The sequence below is a fragment of the Rhipicephalus sanguineus genome, chromosome 1 (assembly GCF_013339695.2).
Source record: "Rhipicephalus sanguineus isolate Rsan-2018 chromosome 1, BIME_Rsan_1.4, whole genome shotgun sequence".
Taxonomy (NCBI): domain Eukaryota; kingdom Metazoa; phylum Arthropoda; class Arachnida; order Ixodida; family Ixodidae; genus Rhipicephalus; species Rhipicephalus sanguineus.
In genome coordinates this window covers 177,683,871-177,704,532 of record NC_051176.1, presented here as the reverse complement: position 1 = coordinate 177,704,532, position 20,662 = coordinate 177,683,871, and the positions used below count along the sequence as shown (strand labels likewise).

General features: G+C 41.6%; 1 protein-coding gene across 1 annotated transcript; it reads right to left on the bottom strand.

The window, feature by feature from the left end:
• Positions 1-2,716: 2,716 nt before the first annotated feature.
• On the bottom strand, positions 2,717-20,176 carry LOC119403061 (kelch-like protein 20). The gene is made up of 2 exons (XM_037670014.2): positions 19,837-20,176; positions 2,717-11,182 (listed from the first exon to the last, which is right to left on the bottom strand). The coding sequence occupies exon 2, from the start codon at positions 11,082-11,084 to the stop codon at positions 9,267-9,269; it is 1,818 nt and encodes a 605-aa protein (XP_037525942.1). The 5' UTR covers positions 11,085-11,182; positions 19,837-20,176; the 3' UTR covers positions 2,717-9,266.
• Between the last annotated feature and the right edge of the window lie 486 nt (positions 20,177-20,662).

Sequence of the window (20,662 nt, the reverse complement as noted above, 5' to 3'; positions counted from 1 at the left end):
AGGGCCCGCGGTAACGAGGAGGAGCGTGCAACGAATTTTGTTGGTTTTCCTGCGAGACACTGGGCTGTTCAGCACTTGGTGACATACCCCTACAATTCAGAAGATGCTCAGGCGGAACAATTGCCGGCCATGCAGGCCAGGCTAACCCCGCCTGCTGCAACATCACCCACCACCACCACTTATAATTTTTGTGTTCCGACAACCATTCACTACGGGGCCAAGACAATTAGAGCGCAGCTCTTAGGAGTCCGTTCCTACGTTGAGCGGCATCGCCGTTGGCGTCGGCGGTGTAACCGATAGCGCGAACGAGGACGAAAGAGAGCGAACGCGGAGTCTTGCTTGCTTGCTTGATCCTCTTCTAGTGGCTCTTACCCACAAAGGGGGATTGGCCATGAAACCGGCGGTAAACATTACATGGAAATTTAAAATTTAGGCAAAAGTAATTGAATTAATCGGACTACAAGCGAGTATTGAAAATAAAATAAGAATCTTTGGGTTATGTGCCAATAGAATGAGAAAAGAACCGTAATATCGAAAATAATCAATTAGAGAAAAGAATTATAAAATACCAAATTGCAATAGGAAATAACTTAATAAGGAACTCTTCTTGTGTCTCGAAGAAATTCGCAGACAGCTATGCAAACGTTCCTGTTGCTGTGGCCCAGAGAAGACGCCCCAAGGGAAAGAATATTGGCAGAATCTAGAGGAATGTTCAAATTTCTGAATAAATATTCGAAATGTTTTTTCCTGTGACTAGAGAAACGACGGCAATGTATTAAAAAGTGATCAATGTTTTCAGGCTCTTGACATAAAAAGCAAAGAGGGGACGGAACCAGACCAGCCCTGTGTAAATAAAAATTTAGAGGAGGAATACGGCATCGAAGTTTAGTAAGGGACACCTCCAATTTACGAGAGGGACACCATTTATTGTTCCAAGGAAAAGAAAGGTGACCATATTCTTGCTGTGGTAATCTTGTCGATATCACGATACTGGCCTCTAACCTCGTTTTCTTCCTCTGTCGCGCGCGCTGGCCCCTCGGTCGGAGCTCGTGCGCATGCAGGGCTGGCACGTGCACTGCGGCTGGCTTCGCTTGTCGTAACGGGGCTGTGGGCGTTTCACTTGGTTCACGACAGCTGCAATGCAGAGTACATAGTGTGCGTAGCACTCGAGCGCTGGCAGTTTCTGTGGCAATATGTAACGAATATTACATTGCTACAACTGCGGATAGTAAAAACTTCAAACACAGCTGGCGTTGCCCGAACACGAGGCTGCGCTCAGCGAATTAGGCAGTATCGTAATCGCCGGTGAATTTTTAAAATTTGTCATAGCTTAAGTCGTCGCTTCAGTTGTTCATCAGCGCAACATATATCTGCACGTAAAAATCCGTTTGAGGGGCACTTTTCCATTGAATGTTTGACTTGTCACTGGCCCATATGGCGAACTTTAAATGGCTGAAATGAAAAAGAAGCGGGCATGAACAGCCTCCTGTGAAATAGCTGCCAGACAGGACGACCCGGGGACCTAAGCCAAGCTCTTAAAAAATAACCTGTGCCGGCGCCAGGGGGGCTCTGCCCCCCATGAGGCAGCCCGGGGGGGGGGGGGGGCAAGCCCCCCAGTACTCTCCGCCTATGTTAGGGGTCTCGCGGCCCAGCTTTTCCTCTAGAGTCAGTATGTTAACTTTATGGCTTCACCCTTGCGGCGAAACGGCGACTTTTTTGTTGTGCTTACATTTCGTACCAAGAGGTGCCCTCTCCCAATAAAATATCTAATGATCCGGAATGGGATTTACGATAGTTTACTACATATAGTACCCTTTTTCGGGGCCCGATTAAAGCAACCTTTCCACGTGGTTCTCTGAGATCGATTGTGGAGATGAAGAAATGCTATTTTAAACAAAGTGGATATTCCCTCCTGCTTAGCGTAAAACCACTTCGGGATGCTCGGAATGACACAAGCCGCGTTTGTGATGTTCAGATGTCACCCGAGGCCAGTGTGGTCAGCACAATACTCTTTCTTTCTTCCAAACAACCACAAGCGATAGTCGCTTTTTCATAATCGAACGTAACCTGACGTGGGCCTGTGAAGGCAAACACGTACGCCGCATCTTTTGCGTATGCAATGCCGTCGACTTCAAAGCGGCGTGGTGACCGATAGTCACCTAGCAAATTGCATCTAATCAGGTTTTCTGAAATCTACATCTCCATATTAACCACGATATGATTATGACAGACGCCGTAGTGGAGGGCTCCGGAAATTTCGACCACCTGGGGTTCTTTAACGTGCACCTAAATCTAAGTACACGGGCCTCAAACATTTCCGCCTCCATCGAAAGTGCAGCCGCCGCGGCCGGGATTCGATCGCGCGACCTTCGGGTCAGCAGTCGAGCGCCATAACCACTAGACCACCGTGGCGGGGCTACATCTCCGTATTTCCCACTTAACGCGACTTGATCTTAATCTTTGTTTATTTTCCACCAATGCTATGAGCGTTTCTTGCTTATTACGAATGCTGACCAGTTATTGTTTTCGTATGCTTTGAACCTTAGCTATTCTGGAAGGCTGTGTTTGCTGTGTCTAATCAATTGGCCCCCAAAAAACACCTTGACAGTTTTTGCATATATATTGCAATGTGTAGGAACACTTCCCAGGTCATGCCTACTTGGTGGAACTACAAGTCAGAACACAGTGCACACAAACATAAAACACACAGAAAACATTATGAGAAGTAAACTTTCAATATTTAATAAATAGTATCACAGTATCCTTTTACAGCATACAGCAAAACATGCAGGTAGATAAGAAAAGCACAGAACATGTAGTAATCAATCACTAGGGCATGTGATGTGCAATAGGATCAGCAAAAGCTAAGGACAGGAAGCTGAAAAGAAAGGCACACATTCCTTGGAAAAGCTGGACTGGCACACACACACACCAAAAAAAGTCGTTCATTTGAGCTGCCAACAGCAGTTAATGCATCTGCACCAGTACCTAGCTTAATGGCACAAATGTGTTCATGTGATACAAGACTGTAGACGCAATAGAAGAAAGCATCAGTTTTTCAATTAGGAGTGAAAGTTTTAGCATGGATATACTTATTGAGCTTGCAAAAAATGGATGAATAATCCAAGCAGCTAAATTTGTCTGAAGGTACGTTTTAAGCCTCCTATCACAAGTGCTTAGCTGAAAACAATGACTTATTGGCTGTCACTGAATGTACAGTCTGTTGCAAAAGTGTAAATACCAAAGTGCCTTTTGGCAGAGCTTGCCAGCTGATGTTGGAGCTACTACAGTTATGGGTCTTTGCGACAGCAAAACTAAAGCCAAATTCTCGTGAAGGTAAGAGCAAGCACACACACTGTCAATGCTCAGAAACGAGCACAGCTTGGTGAAATAACATTTAGCCTTTTGAATAGCTCGAGTTATGAATAGGGGCCTATGAGCTGTGGCAGTACACAGACAGCTTGCAACTTTCAGACCTTTCACAATGTGGCATCGCACTGACAGTTTTTTCAGAAGTTTGTTAAGCACAATAATAATTTCTGGGGTTTTAAGTGGCAAAACCATGATATGCTTATGAGGCACACCATAGTGCAGAGCTCTGGATAATTTCAACCACCTGGGTTCCTTAATGTGCACTAACATCGCACAGTACATGAGCCTCCAGCATTTCGCCTCCATCGAAATGCAACTGCTGCAGCAAATCGAGCTCATGTCTTTTAGGTCAGCAGCCGAGCGCCGTAACCATTGTGCCACCATGGTAGACTTACGTACAATTCCAAGTGTACAAAATACTAAGGTGTAGAAAATATTGTGCCTAAAATTTAAGTGTACTATCAAAGAATGACTGCAGTGAACAGACACAAGTTGAAAGAGCATTCAATTCAAAACGTCTACCACAGTGAACAAGCCTTTTCTATTGACTTATCTACATCGTGTAGGGCAAGGGGGAAACTACTCTGCATAACTGCTGAAGAAATACATAGCGACTATGCGCATACGAAACTATACATCTGGGGATGCTTCCATTAAGTTTATTTTTTTATAAAGTCATATATGACAGCTGATTAGGTGGGCTATACCTATTTACACAGTCACCAAATACAGCACACTTCAGTGAGAACCACTGATATAGCAGCAACCTGAACAAGTTTTTTCAGTGTGCTTTAAAATAAAATGTACACAGTAACTGTCCTAGCACGAAAGCAATCACACTGCTTCAAAAGGATGTGCTCTCTGACATTGAAACTGGAGTCAGTTTTTAACAGTTCGACCTTTTAAACATTGCAAACCTGGTGAGGTATTCTCAAACAATCTTTACATAATTGCTCTTATCAAGACACTTTAGTCCACACAAAATATAAAATATAAGGTCTTTGTTATCACCAAAGAAGGCCTTTGTCTTTACACACACAAACATCATACATGTTTTGAATTAATCAATGTTCAGAATGATTACAGGTGTATGCTTTTCACTGAAGAGTTGGTGACAAATATTCAAAAATGTAAAAGAGAAACATTAATTGTGTCCAATCAGTCAGCTACTTGGACTCAATCCAAACCTTAACTAAGCCAGCATTTTAGAAAAACGATAATTATGACAAGAACGTTTTTGTCAATTACACAACACAGCATCACCCAACTCTGCATACGTAATACACCATATGTCAGTGTTGGAATATATTTTATGATAGGTAGGACCTCTACGCAGTTCACAACATGACACACTATGAGAATTTCTTTTTCTTTCAGGTCATTGTTAAGTGAAATGTCAACTTAAAATATTAAGAGATCAAAAGTTAATTCATTGTGACTAATAATCACCATACATTTGACCTTCCTGATTATGAAGCCACTGAAATGAACAAAGGGCTTGCATTCTAAGTGATAGCCAAAAAAGCAGAGGTATCAAAGAATAGTTCTCATAAAAATGAAAATATACCCATCCACTGCCTCAACTATTCTACCAAATGTATACTTGTTTTGCTGGCAACACAAGAATATATTCAATAATTTTTCAAATGTGTATAGCTCGTTTTTTGTGAAGTATCCTAGTGCACCTTGACCAGAAGAATCAAGAGCAAGAAGCAACTCGCATTAGCATTCAAGAAAGAACAAAGGACATTAATACCTAATTATTCCTTACAAAAGCTACATTCAATGAAATGTAAGTCCACTATAAATAAAGAAAAGAAGATGACTTTTTTAAGGGCTTGTTTTTCTTTGTTAGACACAATATTAATGAGAACTAACAGACAATAATGACAAAGAAAGTCTAGGAGATGCTATTAGTAATAATTAGGATATAAATGTGAAGAAAGTAAAGTGGACAAAAAGATAACTTGCCGCCGGCAGGGACCGAACTTGCGACCTTCGAATAATGCGTCCGATGCCCTAAGAAAGTCCACTATCAAAAATATAACTTGAAGAAAACCTGAACTTCGTCTTCTCAAAAAGTGAGCAATAATTTGCACCTGTGAAAGCAAAAACTAAAAGCAATATCAGTCAATGAAGCATATTGTAAGTGAACAAGTCAACATTAACTCAATGCGTCATACAAACCCCAGTACTCTAAGTGACCTCTGCAACACCAAAAACAGTGTAAAGAAAATAAATACTATGCACTAAAGATATCAATCACTAAGCACATAAGTGCCAGTTTTCTTTCTTTCATCTATCACAATTAGAGACGTTCACAGAACTTTGAACGCAACCACTTTGCGTTGGCAGAAATCAGTGCAGCAGTCAACAAACCATTAAAGCATAGTCACTTGCATGATCTGCAGATGACCATGAGCAGATAGGGAATACTGCCGAGATACCATAAAATACACGGAGTTTAGAAACCAAATGCTTCAGCAACAAGAGTGTAATTCACTATAAAATCTCAGATGGCCACTACAAAAAGAAAGAGAAAAATAAAAAAAACATTTAAAGTGCCCTTCACCAGGCTTCGGCAAATAGATAAGTGTGGCACATACATCATGTGGTGGTGATCATGCCTAAGAAGTATGATATGGCTGCATGGTGGAAAAATATTCGAAGTTTCGAACAGAAGGCTGTGTTTTTCCTTCCTCTCAAGGAAGCCACAGTTTGACTGGCTTCAAGGAAAACATGTACAAATTCCCTACACAACATGCAGTGCTTGCAATGTGATTGGCAACAGCACGTCATTCAAGTCAATAAATGCATGACATGCAATGCCACTGCTGAAAATAGAAATAACAGAAATTTTTACTCTTACAAGCGATCGTGGATGCGATGTGAATGTAGCGTGGTCCCTTGACTCTGGTACAGAGGAGAAGGCAGGTAAGGGACGCCGCCTACAGAAACTTGCCAACGAATTGGAGGAGAGATTGCATTTGTAGTATGGTAACAGGACAGTTTAATTTTTATCTTCTCCAATAATAAACAGATTTGAAAAATTATTTTGCTCATAGGCTTCCTAAATGAAACACTTATAAATTCCAGTACCCTACTAAAGAGTGCAATAGAGCCTGGCAAGGGGCCTTTTAATGGAAACCAGATCTTAACACTGCCACATTACAAAGGATTTTCGTAAAGTTTGTATCCATGAATGAACCAAGATTAAGCAATGAGACGTGTGGGTTCATAATCCGAGCCAACATACTAAGCTGCTGCAAATATTTTTCCAGATTATATTCCAGTCAGCAAACACTCGAGCCTCCACTTGCATGTCAGCTTGTCATTCCTAATCAAGTGATGGTCAGCCACTCTGTTCTTTGTCACTGTGGCTTGTTTGACAATATTAAAGTCTGCTGCACCATTTCACGCCATAATCTGGAACATTGCCACCATACGTTGCCACCACTTCAGCATGAATCTCCTTGGCATCAAGTCCCTTCAAATGGAGAAAGCAGATCACTTCTCATGCTTCAACCAACTTTCCAAATCGATGCTGCTACATACTGTTTTGACATACCAGGGTTGTTCCATAGTACTACTCATGACAATGTTATCATATTCTGCTGAAGCAAGAGAGACGTGCACTCATTTTGATGTTTGTTCTGTATGCCTGAATTTATTTTACCAATAATATGGATTTTATGAGCTCCTGCTGCATGTACAATGCTCTACAGAACTATGAGAGCTCAGTAACCTCTTTTGCTTCTCTAAATGACCTACAATACTGACACTAACAAACAATATTGCTGAGATAAGAATAGTTCCACCAGAGAAATGAACACCACTCAGACACAGAGCAGGAGATGACAACTAGTATGGTAGTTCCATTATCAAAGCACAGGATGCATAACAAAATTCGTTGCTGGGTTAGTTGGTTCATAATCTCAAACACCGTATAGCACGGACCAAGTTCTTTCTCTGTGCTGTGTTGAATCTATGCTATCCAGTATTTAAGATTAGGCACAAGATGCAGCACGGACAGTTCAAATCTTTCATTTTTAGGATAGTTGCCTATATATTGCTTTTTCTAGTATGATCCACCTGCAGTACACTTTTCTTAATGGTTTTAACTTCATTACAATTCCACAAAATTCAGCCCTTAACAGTGCACAATTACTCCATGCAATGAAAGCCTTCCATCTTCAATTCAGCCAAATTATTTCAGGTTATGCAAGTCATTCATCCCCAGTTCAGTTGAGCCAAAATGCACTGAAGTAAAACCTTGTAAGCTGTTTTAATATTTCAATTGATTACAATAACAGCAATTAATATTTAGTTTTACTATGACAGCAGTTATACTTAGGATGTGTATTCATGCTGTCCATGCTGCACATCACAGGCTTCACCGGCTGTGCATCCATTCTCGAAGCCCCATGACAGCACTGCACCAACCCAACTGTTTTGATTGTCTAAAATGCAATGACAGGCCAAGAAAACAATCGCAAGGAGCACCTGCCCTTCAGAATCACTTGAGATTTATATAGTTAAAAATTTTAGAGAAACAGCTAAAAAAAGCCAGACAAATGATTCAATCACGGATAGAAATTTTGCACGATAGCATGCAGCAAAAGCCAATGGAGAGGAGGTGTAGACTGATCAATATTTCTGAAATATTGTAAGAAATTGCACAGAACTTGCTGGCAAGCACAGTGAAAATTGCTACACATTTTGGGACATCGCTATCATTGAGAGTGATTATTCATAATTTAAGTTGCCTTTGTTTTTTCTTCAACTGTGAAAAGAACTTCCAATTAAAATATATTACATCTTTCATCTCATCTACTGAATAATAAATGGAAGCCAATTCAGTTTAGAGATAAAGAATCAAGACGTTGTGATCCCCCAAACACTTAAACCAGTGCACACACATGCAAGCACACACACACACAAACACAGCCAAAAAATATGCATAGCTTTTCAAAAAGATTTGAGCACACTGCTATAAAAGCACTAGAAATAAAAGGTAAATGATTCTACTGCTTAATGCAGTACACCCTTAATTAAAAAAAAAAGCAAACCCAGTAATAGTCTAAAAGTACCTCATCACATAAGTTTACACCATGTCATTAGTTAACATGGTAAGTAAAAACACAGTTTTTCAATGTGGTCAGGTAACACTGATAATAAGTAACAACTCCAAACAAAACTAGTGTACATAAATAATTGCTAAAAAATTATGTGAAATGATACTTGTAAGCAATTCGGTTCCACTGCTCATAAAATATTTAGATGCAATAGGTATAGCAGCAAAGTGGTAACATGAATTTACATCTTTTAAAAACAAAGATCGCATAATTCTTAGTCTTAGAAGTGATCTTAAGTGCAGCTACCATAAAAGCATTCACAAGCAGCCGAGTCCTCTCTAACAGGTATCTTTTATCTGGTGTGAACAGCAGCAAACTTTATATGCTTTGCATGTGCACTTTCTTACAGTCAACAAATGCATCACTAAGAATGCTTCTCTAATGGCTGAACATTCAAAATGCTGGCACCCGGAAAACTGCAACCACAATGGTGTACACGCTACTATATTGATCCAGCACAAAAGGCACAGCAGGTCACACAGGAAAGTAAATGCAGCATCTCACTAATACAAAAGTGTCAAAATTTGCATCCTGGCATGCATGAGCACCTGCTATATTTCAAGTTACAACCTTGTCTCTGGCAACTGTCTTTGGCAAGTCCATGAAAAATCCTTAACAATCCAACATTAAGCGTGCTACTTGAGGGAAAAAAAGAAAACTAAATGCATGCAAAATTTAAAAAATATAGGCAGTAATCCTTACACAATAGCTTTCTCCTTTGTGGCACAAACGGGGGAACACGCCCTGCAATGCCAGAACTCACATTAAGGTCTTGTCTGAGATGACATCAAGGTCATCTCTACAGCGAGGGACAAACAGGGTGCAACACACATGCTCCCATACATCCTGTGGGTAAGGCTGCACTTCCTCCCAACCAAGGCTGCCATCCAAGTCAAACCTCTCGACGACTCCACTTGCCCGGTCAAATGTTGTGTCACTGTGGAAACCACCAACTGTGTAGAGCCACGAGCCAAGCACTGCAACACCAGCATGGTATCGTGGCGTTGGCACTGTTGTGACAGGAGTCCATGAATTAGCAGCTATGTCATACGCTTCAACCGATTCGGCAAGGACGCGTGTGCCCGTTGCAGCATCTTCATACCAACCACCACAGACCACGAGGCGGTCCCCGTAAACAACCATGGAGTGGTCAGCTCGGGGTATAGACATGGGCACCATTGTTTCCCAGTTATCAGTACGAGTATCATAGCGAAGAAGGGAGTTGAGCACTGAATCTGCATTGAGGCCTCCAGAAACAAACAAGTATGGGCCCCAGGCTGCACCAGCATGCTGAGTTCGAGCACCAGGAAGTGGGGCGACAGGCATCCAAACATCAGTGTGCGGGTCATAACGCTCACAATGGGCCTCTCCATCCTCAGCAGTGTCAACATCACCAAGCACTTCACCGGCACCCCCAACTGCATAGAGATGGTCTCGAGCAACGCAAAGTGCAAATCGACAACGCTCCCAGCGCATGGGTGCCATAGTTGACCACTCACCAGTGAGTGCATTGTAACGAAAACCAAATGGGTGCACATTTTCCTGGTGCAAGCTTTGGTTGAAGCAGCCACCCACCACATAAAGCTCATTCCCAAGAACAGCTGTGCCGAAATTGCACTGCTCTACGTGAGGAATAGAGGTGAGGTATTTCCAACGGCCTGCACTAGGCAAGTAATATGTAATTTCATTAGTCACACCCGACAAACCAAATCCTCCTACCTTGAGCAACACAAGCTCCATGCCTCGAGTATTCACTAGGCTAGGGGGTGGTTGGCCGCCAATGCCAGACAGGTGGGGAGGAATCCTTCGCGAAAAAAGGCACTGCAGCACTGGGGAGTCCCATAACTCAGCAAGCCTGGATGCTGGAATTTCTGAAAAACTTATGTAAGAGACCAACTTGCGTGCCTGTGATAGCCGATCCCCTAGATCACAGGCAACCCAGTTGAGGACAAATGAAAGTACATCCCCCTCAGGACAATTCACAGGGAAATCACAGGCTAGCAGATGCTCCATTTGTGTTGTTGATAGCCGCTGAAATTCTGGTGTTTTTGCAAATTGGTGCAAGTTAGCACAAATAAAACGATAAACTCGTTTCCGAAGTCTTCGCAATGAGTATGTTTCTGCAAGTGTAGCAACATCAATGCAGTTTTCTAAGTCAAGCTGATCTTGCAGGTATGAAGAGCAGGCTTCAACGACGGGGGTCAGTCCAATATGATTTGCTGTAGCCAATACATCTTGAATGTTGGCTAAGCTGAGCACTAGCCTTGATGTATATGCATATTCCAGAAGGCATCGCAGACCCTGGGCACTGACTCCATTAAGACAGATCTCAGGCTGACGGCTCTCGAGCATAGCATCCGTGAACATAGCCCGAAAATAGTCACTGCAGGCAGCAAGAACAGCACGATGTGCCTTGAACTCTCGGCCACCAGCAATAAGAGTCACATCAAGAAGCTGTCCTCGGGCTCGCAAAAGATTGAGGCCATTAAGAAGTGCATTGGCATGTGGCGGAGACTCAAAGTGAACCATTCGGAACCCTGGTACAGTTCCATCACTGTGCCTCGAGACTTCCTTCATCCTCTGCTCTTGGAGTGAATGTCTTCAGCTAGCAAATGTGCTCAGCTGTTGCTGCTTTAGCAGAACCATTACTGCAAGGAGGCCGCCAGCACTGTTACCTGGGCATAGGAGAAACACACATATTTTTTAATGGGCATGGCTGAAAAAATTATTAAGGTGTAAAAAATTTGTAATAAACACAATATAGCACATGCAAGGGTAAATGAGCTCTCACTATGATGAACCAGCTAGCCAATACCGATTACATCAAGCCAAAAGCAAACTCAATTGCTAGTCCTTCTTGAGCAACTTCGAATAAAATATGGTCAGAACAAACGAGACATACACACCTCAGCAATCTCTTCTTATGCTCATGCATGAAAAAAAAAATGCCATAATTCACCATTGTAACCTACCTGTTAAAGATGACCATCACCATAATGTGTGCTTACACTTTTGCTATTTTACGACAATGTTATCCCCCCATCAGACTGAAGCACGTACACTGCATGCCAGTGTCAGCACCCATAGTTCCATCAGACTTTTCAAATTCTCAGCAATGGCACACACTTAACTCCTTCTTTGCCATTAAGGATTATACTACAACTTCAGTGAAAGCCAACACTGCCTGTACACATAATTTACCATGAAAAAAAGGGCAGCATAAAAAACACAACACAGAGAAGATATTGCCTGTCTCATTCCTTGTCTCCTTCATGCTATGCCTTCTGCACCGCCATTTTTTAATTATGCAAGTGTATCAACATGCCCAGTTAGCCATGCATGTACATAAATAGTAGATAAAAAATCTGTAGCAACAGCACATTAATATCCACTATGTGATATGCCACTAATGTAGGTACTTCGGTTAAAAATAAAAAAAAATACTTATAGCTCGGAAAGTGCTTAAAAAGGACACTGGTAGTCTAAATAACATGGTCACCAGAATATTTGTTCATAGAAGGTGATGTCATCATCAGTGACAATAAACAGTTTTAATATAGCATAAAACACTTGCGTTAGCATTAGTGTGTGTCTCTACGCTAACACCAAGATAGGGTGCACTGCATGCAGTGCTGGGCAGTATCGAAGATACATGTATCTTAGATACTCTTTGGGTATCTTGTATCTGTATCGCGATACGCATCGCAAGACGTGTATCAATATCTGTATTTCTGATACATTGAAGAATGTATCGTGTATCTTAAGATACAAGATGCTGCGATCGCATCCCCACGGTGCGAACCAATAAACATTGGTTGAACTCTGCTTCTCAAGCTGATACTGCTCCAACTAAGCCACTAGATTAAAACTGAAGACAGTGACATTATTTTATCTTTCCGCCAGAGTTTTCCACAGAGGGTGGACGATGAGCTGTGAGCGTCCCCTATTGGGTGAGCAGAGTCACTTGGTGGCGCTCGCGTCATCTCGACAGACAAATGCGCGAACTTATACGCCCAGATGACCTTTGTTTTCACAGTTTCATTTTTTCTCTTTAGGTTTGTCAGTGCTATTATACTTGGGTCTTTGCCACTATCCTGTGCCGCGTACTCCGCGTACAAATTCTGACGCCGCTGTAGTGCCGTTATCGAAGTTTCTCTTGCGTTGTGCTTCGTTGCAAAGTCAGAAGAATGTAAGAAAAGGGGTTTCTTTGCATCTCATGGCTTTCACACATCGGCGATTTGAAGGACCTCTGCAAGTTTGACTTACATGCAATGAGACTGACTTATATGCAGACAAGATTCAAACAGCTATGGCGCCACCGGTACCGATGCTGGATCTAACAGAACAAGCATTCACTTAACAGAAGCTATCTTGGCGTACGTCTCATTTTCTTTTATTCAATGAGTTCTCAAAATCATAACTGAATTGTTAGCACAAGTTCTTTCTTTACTGTCCTTTTCCATCCCACGCATTACCTAGCTATGTCTATGTATTGCTTTTTTTCGGGTCTGCTTACGGCAATATTCCTTGAGCGTGCTGGCAAGGTAAGCTCTCTCCTTTATTCTTACTTTTAGCTGTCTGCATCATTCCTGCTACTGTTTAAATACTTATATTCCACTTGAGTTTACTGTTATGTCAAGGTGACGTTGAGAACAAATATATAGTAACCTGAGCGTGCTTGGTGTATACAGTAACAAAAATTCTGCTTACTGCTTATTAAAACAGCGAAATTGAGTTTTCATAACGTAAATTATTAGAAGCCATCTCAAAGGTGTTAGCAAAGGGATTGGAGAAACATTGTTATGCAAAATGCTCAGTTTTTCTAATGAGCGTGCCAACGAGTGGGTTTACGCTATTTTACATAGGCACTGAATTTTCTGTGGTCTTACCTTAAATGCCTAATTGTCATAACTATTAGGGGTTACCCGCCACGGTGGTGATTACGGTGCTTGAATGCTGACCCGTAAGTAGCGGTGGCCGCATTTTGATGCCCGTGTGCTTATATTTAAGTTTTAAAACGGCACGTGGTCGAAATTTCCGGAGCCCTCCACTTCGGCGTCCATCATAATGATATTGTGGTTCTGGGACATAAAACGCAACAATTATTATTAGCTCTTCGGGGTGCCTCCTGTATTGTGCTTCTGCACTTACTGTGTTTGATACGGAACCGCTCTTCTATTTTACATAGTTACATTTGTTTTTCTTTTTTAGTCTTCACTAATCACCAAGTAATTGGAGCTCTAAATGGCAATATAGTGTGAATAGCGGCAGTGTCCTGCAGCGCTTTGTGCAACTATAGAATACGTCTGACACGTGACGCGTTTTCTGGGCTGCAGATGTCCTCTCATAGAAGAAAAATCACTATAAGATAGCACATTACTCAGTACGTCGCTAACGAAAGCTTTATGCTAGCAGATATGTAGAATATAGAAGTCATTGCAGATTTATGTCCTATACGTAAACACGATGAGTCGCAAAGAATGTCGCTACTAGCGTTGTTGCTGACGTTACCTGTCCAGTGATCGGGTATTGCGAAAACCGTGATATGTTTACGGGCAAGGTAGAAATCCACAGCGGTATTTGCAACTATGTGCGGAAGCTTCTTATTGAAGTTCTTGTGATTAGATGGCAACCCGCCAGCTGGTCGGCAAGCAGTGCAGCGACTCCACCCTATTACAAAAGCGACAAGCAAAAACCGCTATCAGCGAAGTGTATAAAGAGCTGCCGTCTTAAGGGGAGACCCTGCTTCTGAAACACGTTTCTTGTTTTTGAGCTTATCATTATGAAACTTTCACAGCTTATGTATTTTTATGTGCTGATTTCAAACATGCAATTATTGTTCTAATACAATATGTAGTTTTGAAACTATTAGATAGTTTTTGTATTGTTAGGAGCAGGCTTTATTTCTAAACTGTGAGAGTTATCAAGCAAATCAGCCTATCACAATAACCTGGAATCAATGCTGTTTGCAATAAGACAAGAATGGATGTTCTAGACCTATTTGAACAAAAGTTATGGTATGCTGAACATTCCCAGCTTGATCCCAGTTTGACCGAGCTCGAAATCGCTGACTTGCCGAGTGTTCAACGTACTATAACTTTTGTTCAATTGGGCCTAGAACATCCATTATTGTTTTATTGCAAACAGTATTCATTCCAGCTTATTGTGATATGCTGATTTGCTTTATAACTCTTACAATTTATAAATAAATCTTGCTCCCAACAATATACATGAAATATTTGATATTTTGAAAACAGCATAGTGTACTAGAAAAATAATTGCATATTTGAAATCAGGACATAAAAATACATAAGCTGCGTAAGTTTCATAAAAATGTACTCAAAAACAAAGAAATATGTCTCCGAAGCAGGGTCCCCCCTTAAGCAGCTAAAGCAACCCCAATAAGTTGTTCTGGAATGAAAGTGATATACTTTGAGCAAGATATACAAAACTTTTGAGATACTAACAGACATTTCATTCAAAATGAAACAAAACTGGTCGCAGTTAATAAATTTTCAAGCGAACATTTTTGTGCACCAGCGTTAAGTGCTACATTACTGTAAATACAGATATATAATAACAAATTTCCGAACGTAGTGAAGTATCTTAAGATACAATTGGAATCTATCGTATTGGATACAATCAGCGTTGTGGTATCTTGTATCTGTATCTCTAATACTTCTTGTCTGAGTCTCTTGTATCGTATCGCGATACAATTTCAAAGTATCTTTGCCCAGCCCTGACTGCATGGCACAAATTAGTCCTTCAGTACAACGGAAGGGAGTGAAGCACTAACGATAACACATACGGTGGCATCTAGATGTACAAACACTAGGTGCTGAAAAGCCTAATCCATACGACTGCATCTGACTTTTCTTTGCAGCAGGGAACGTGACACATCTAAGCTTATTTGTGGCCATACCCTTTGAAATGTGAAAACGGACGTAGTAGATGCAGGCAATGGCTCCATCTTGGTGCAGCAACAACAAACATGAGCAAGCTCACTTGTTAAGCCTTCTACACTGCTAATTGACAGCGTTTCTTGAAAACAGGGCTATTTTGTCACCAGCATGTGGTTGGTAAAGCATTATTACTGAGATCTAAAGCAAATATCAGAATCAGTGCAGAATTAATGACATTAGCAGTGCAGGTTGACAACTCGATACATCCACATTGAGTGGCTGTTACTTCGACTATCACTGTATTACGTACAGTTTCCTACATGCATTAGTTAGCATTGAATGTTAAATTCGGAAAATAGTGCATGTGCAGCATGGAGCACACAACGGTAGCTCTGAATCCTTGTATTTGCTGCTTTCTGCTGTACTGCTTTTTGCTGCTTTCAGCTCCCCAATAACTTCCCTGATAATGTGACCATAGTTACTATGAATGTAGTAGCAATGCAGGTTTACCAAGTAAGATGGAACACCATCAAATTTAATTGATAAAGTGAGCGCAGTGTTCAGGAAAATTGGCAATTATATGGGCTTTCCTTTCTTTACACAAAAACTTCATTATGATTGGGTGCTCCTGTAAAATCATAAAATTATGCCATGTTTAAATTGGCAGATGCAGAAAAATTGCACAGCATTAGGCAATGGCACTGTCGCAAAGTTTTACTGGATAGATTACCGACTAAGAGATACAGACAGATTAGAGGGCACAGATGAGAGGGGAGATCGTGCAAGTGTCTTGCTTTGGGAATGTTCACTTGCTTTCTCGTGATTTGCTAGGTGTCACACTCCCTCCGCACCACACTGACCTCTGGTGACAAAAAGTAGGGCACCCGGCAAATCACGAAAAAGCAAGCGAGCAACAACAGGGGCCTGCAAGTATTCAACATTTGAACACAAAGCAAATAATATTTGCTAATTGATTCAAGAAGTGAATATTTACACCTGCTCAAACATAAGAAACAACATTTATTGTAGTTATAGGGAAGAAATGGTGCTGGAAACGATGCCTGTTCCAAATGACTTTTTCGCAGGAAAGACACAAATGCTGGACAAACGCACTAGCTCCTCGGCAAACACGAACAGCAGCCGACTTCTGCATGATAAGTTCCAGACATTCAATAAGAACGCCTCACTTTCTAGTAGCGAATTAATGTGCTGCTCAATTTACGAAACTATTTTTAGAGCGCAGCTCATGAAGGGACAATAAAGGCAAATATTAAGTCGATGTGGATTGTCGAAATAGCATTCGAGACCTCATAGTGCTTGTGTCGTGCCAAGGAAATGCTTAGTTTGAAAGAAAATCATGTTTTAGTGGTCCGCATAACTTTAGTGCAATTCGAACCGTCCACCTCCGAGAATGGGCTTTCTGGCATAGCATTCACAACGTCCACCCTTTACTGCCCAACAGCCGGCACTGTGGAGCAGCAGAGCGTAGCCCGGCGAAAACAAAACTTACATCATTCTAAAGGGTAATGTCAAGAAGTCCTTTTTTCCATGAATCAACTGAAATGCACAAGCTGGATTTTATTTGGTCTTGTAATGCACTGACATGTTCTTTTTTTATTATGGGTAGTTGAGCACTTGGGATTAACTGTACTGGTGGCCCACTACGTCATCGGGCTTGTGTTCCAGAATGTCCCACTGGTGGCGCAAATTGTATCCTACGCTTACCTTAATTTTATGATTAGACAGCACTGCTGTGTATAATATTGACATTTTAGACATTCTCAAGCACTGACTTTTCACAGTGACATAAAATGTTATTTGCCTTTGGTATCCCTTTAAGCACCCCTTCGTGGTTTAAACATCATCCTCAGCTGCTTTTGCACCATAAAAAACCGAATGAACTAACATCATTCTTGGCAGTAAAATGAGCAAACGATTGATGCAGGGGAGAATGAAAGAATGAACTTCAAGCACACCGGAGATTGACGAGATTGGCAGTGATATTGAAGATGACGAGGGGATGAAGGCTACATTTACCTTAATTTCTCTGTCACTAAAGCACCGCTGTGTATAATATTGATGTTTGAGATGTTCTCAAGCATTGACATTTAACACTGACAATTAAAATTTCATCACTTCCTTGTCACGTGTACTTGCAGTCTTACGTAACAGAGAGGCCTCGTTTCCTTCACACAGGACGCGGTCAGTTTCGATATTGCCCTTAAAATTCGACAATCAATATCTCAAATTATGATTTTCATGATTTCTAAAAAATGGCTATGCCATAAATTGGCCCGCACTACAACATTCTAATATGAGTGTAAGCCCTCAAGTCAACAATTAAAAAGTTCATTCAAGAGTTTTTTTAATTAGTTATGTCAATGTCATCTTAGTTGTGGCAAAGTATTTCCGCCTCAACATAGAGTTTGCGTTTGAAAACAACAGGAGCATGACTGTCATAGCACTTTTTTAACCCATTCGCTGCCAAAGCCGGTAAATTGCCTGGCTCCTTTATTTAGTACTTTCTAAAGTTATTATGGGGTGGCAGCACTTGGCTTATCTAAAGATACTTAGGTACATTACCAATACATGGCAGTACTTGTGTAGGTTGAAGGAACTTTGGTGATGTTTTTTACGTTTTGGTCTTCTTTTCACCTAATGGCAGAAGGAAAGGCAACGCCTAGCACCTTGAAGCAAGTGAATGGGCTCATTTTCCATGCCAGATTCCTCGTAATCCCATGAAAAAGAACCCCCTCAAGCCAGTGTCAAGTGTGCAAGGCACAAGGCAAAAAAAGTGAAAGCCGCTGAGAGTGTGAAATGTGTGGTGCCACCGTCCACATGCCACAGTACTTTAAACTTTTTCACACTTAACTTCATAGATCAAAACGTGAATTTTGTGAGATGTAAATAAATGTATTTTGATGTCTTTTCTTGTAAATACTTTGGCTAGGCACGATGCAGATAAAAGGGAGCCTGTTGCACGGACATGTGCGTTTGCTGAAAAACGCGTGGTATGGAGGGCCCGCACGAGCGCGTGGAGGGCGGCCGCAAAAGGATTAAAAAATCTCTAGTGTCTTAAAAAAAAAGGAACACCCTATATACAGGTTTCAAAGGTGTAGTGATTAGGCGAATATTCTCTGGGCAAAAAAATAAAATTACCGTTACTATATGAAAACAAGCAATTTATATCACATAGTCATATACAGCGGTTGCGATCAAGGAAGCACTTCGGATTAGTCAGCCTGTCATGCCGCTCGTGCTCCATACCGCGCATTTTGCATGTGTATATATACACGAACGCACGCACGAACACGCATAAAGGGTGGTTCAACCCCCCCAGAAAAACATTTCTGGCTACGCTACTGAAGATGAGGTTATCTGATTGGCTAAAATCAAGGTAGGAGTGAAATTTAACCCTCCACTAAGTACAATACATACTACTAGTCATGGCTAGGTGGCGTGAGCCGACGCCCGATCAAAAGGGTGCAGCTTTATCCATATAATAATAATAATAATATCTGGGGTTTAACGTCCCAAAACCACGATATGATTATGAGAGACGCCGTAGTGGAGGGCTCCGGAAATTTCGACCACCTGGGGTTCTTTAACGTGCACCTAAATCTAAGTACACGGGCCTCAAACATTTTCGCCTCCATCGTGCAGCTTTATCCATCCATCCACCCATCCACACACACGGGTATTTGTGCACATGGCCAGTGTATGCTCACATTATGCACCTGCCTTCGTTCTTTCTTTTGAGCAGTACTCAACCAACTGCACATAAATTCAGGGCAAGAGCTTGCATGTACCGCAGAATGCGCAAGATCTGTGCACAACAGTATCGGTATCAACAAGTCAACCAACAACAAAAAAGGCGATGCCAGAACACGCCAGAACATTGCGATACTGAAGTGGATCCGAAAACAAAGAAGCCACGTAACTGCTCTTCATTTATTTTTACTAACAGACTGATGATGTCTCCTACCACCAGTTTAGCTTATTTACACCATATGATATACAACGTGAAAACCTCGACGACTGTAGAAGCAATTACAAGTTAATCAATGCCGTAATTCCACAGACACCTTCGGCGGAAACATCATAATTACACATCGCCAAAAAGCAACGAAATAACCTCGAATAAATAAGCGCCAGTACCAGTAATAGCAGGTAGATGCAAGTGAAGCACGACTGTTTCATCGAACGCTCGTGCATAGAAAGCAGCATTTAAACGAGAGGCTGGCTGATCGCGTAAAACACGTCCATATTATAAAGAAGCATGTTTTATCTTGTTCGATGGAACTTATCTTGCGCCTTCGTGCAAATTAACTGCCGCCAAACAAGTCTCATTACCGAACGGTACTAGATGTCGATACTCGAATTTAGAGGAAAGGGTGAGAAAAATTGTAATCAAATTAAAAACTCACCTACAGCACGCCCTGTGGGGGCGATTCCATGCCCAGCAGTGCATGGCAGGGGGTTGTCGATATAACCAGAGCCAGCGCTGCCAGAGCACAGAGGGTTGCAATATCGGTCAGCTGTATTGGCTTGCACGTTAGGACTAACCTCGGAAAAATACCTCTGATCGGCGAGCCGACAGATTACATGTGCTAACAAATGCCCATGCCAGGGGCATTTAAGTAAAGCATAACGAGTTGTTAATCACTGGTTCCGAATAAAATGTTAGTGAACGGGAGAGCGCCTGTATTAAAAGCTGAGGATCAGCTAACGACCTCAAAAGTGAAAGGATTAAAAAAACAAAACATATTCGGCAGCGGCTTTGACTGCGCTTATATTGGCTCGTGTGTAAGTCTGGCTAAAAGCACATTCTTATTTTCTCTTGTTCGGACCTGGATTTGCGCACCACCTGCCCGAACTTATCAAACATAGAGTTGATATAGCATATTAACTCTATGTTATCAAATAAGAGTCATACCGGTCATACGCTCACATTGAAGTTCAAGTGAAGTCAAGAATACGATGCTTCTTGTATTCGTTCACGTAACTGTGAGTCCATCTAATGATGCCCTCAGGAACTTAATCACTTGCGCATGAAGCAAAATCTGTGGCATTTGCACTTGCCTATGAAGTGAAGTCGCTATGTGTGATATGGTGGTTCGTGGTTGCAAGCCGTCTACCATGGCATCACTGGCTCATACTTGTATGCAGGAACTATTGCCCGAAACGTGACAAATATGATGACCAAACGCGCAAGCTGAGAAAGCGCAAACACTGGAATACTTCTGTTAAGAC

Coding starts and splice junctions, on each gene's coding strand:
- LOC119403061 (XM_037670014.2), bottom strand. CDS start 11,084: ATGAAGGAAGTCTCGAGGCACAGTGATGGAACTGTACCAGGGTTCCGA.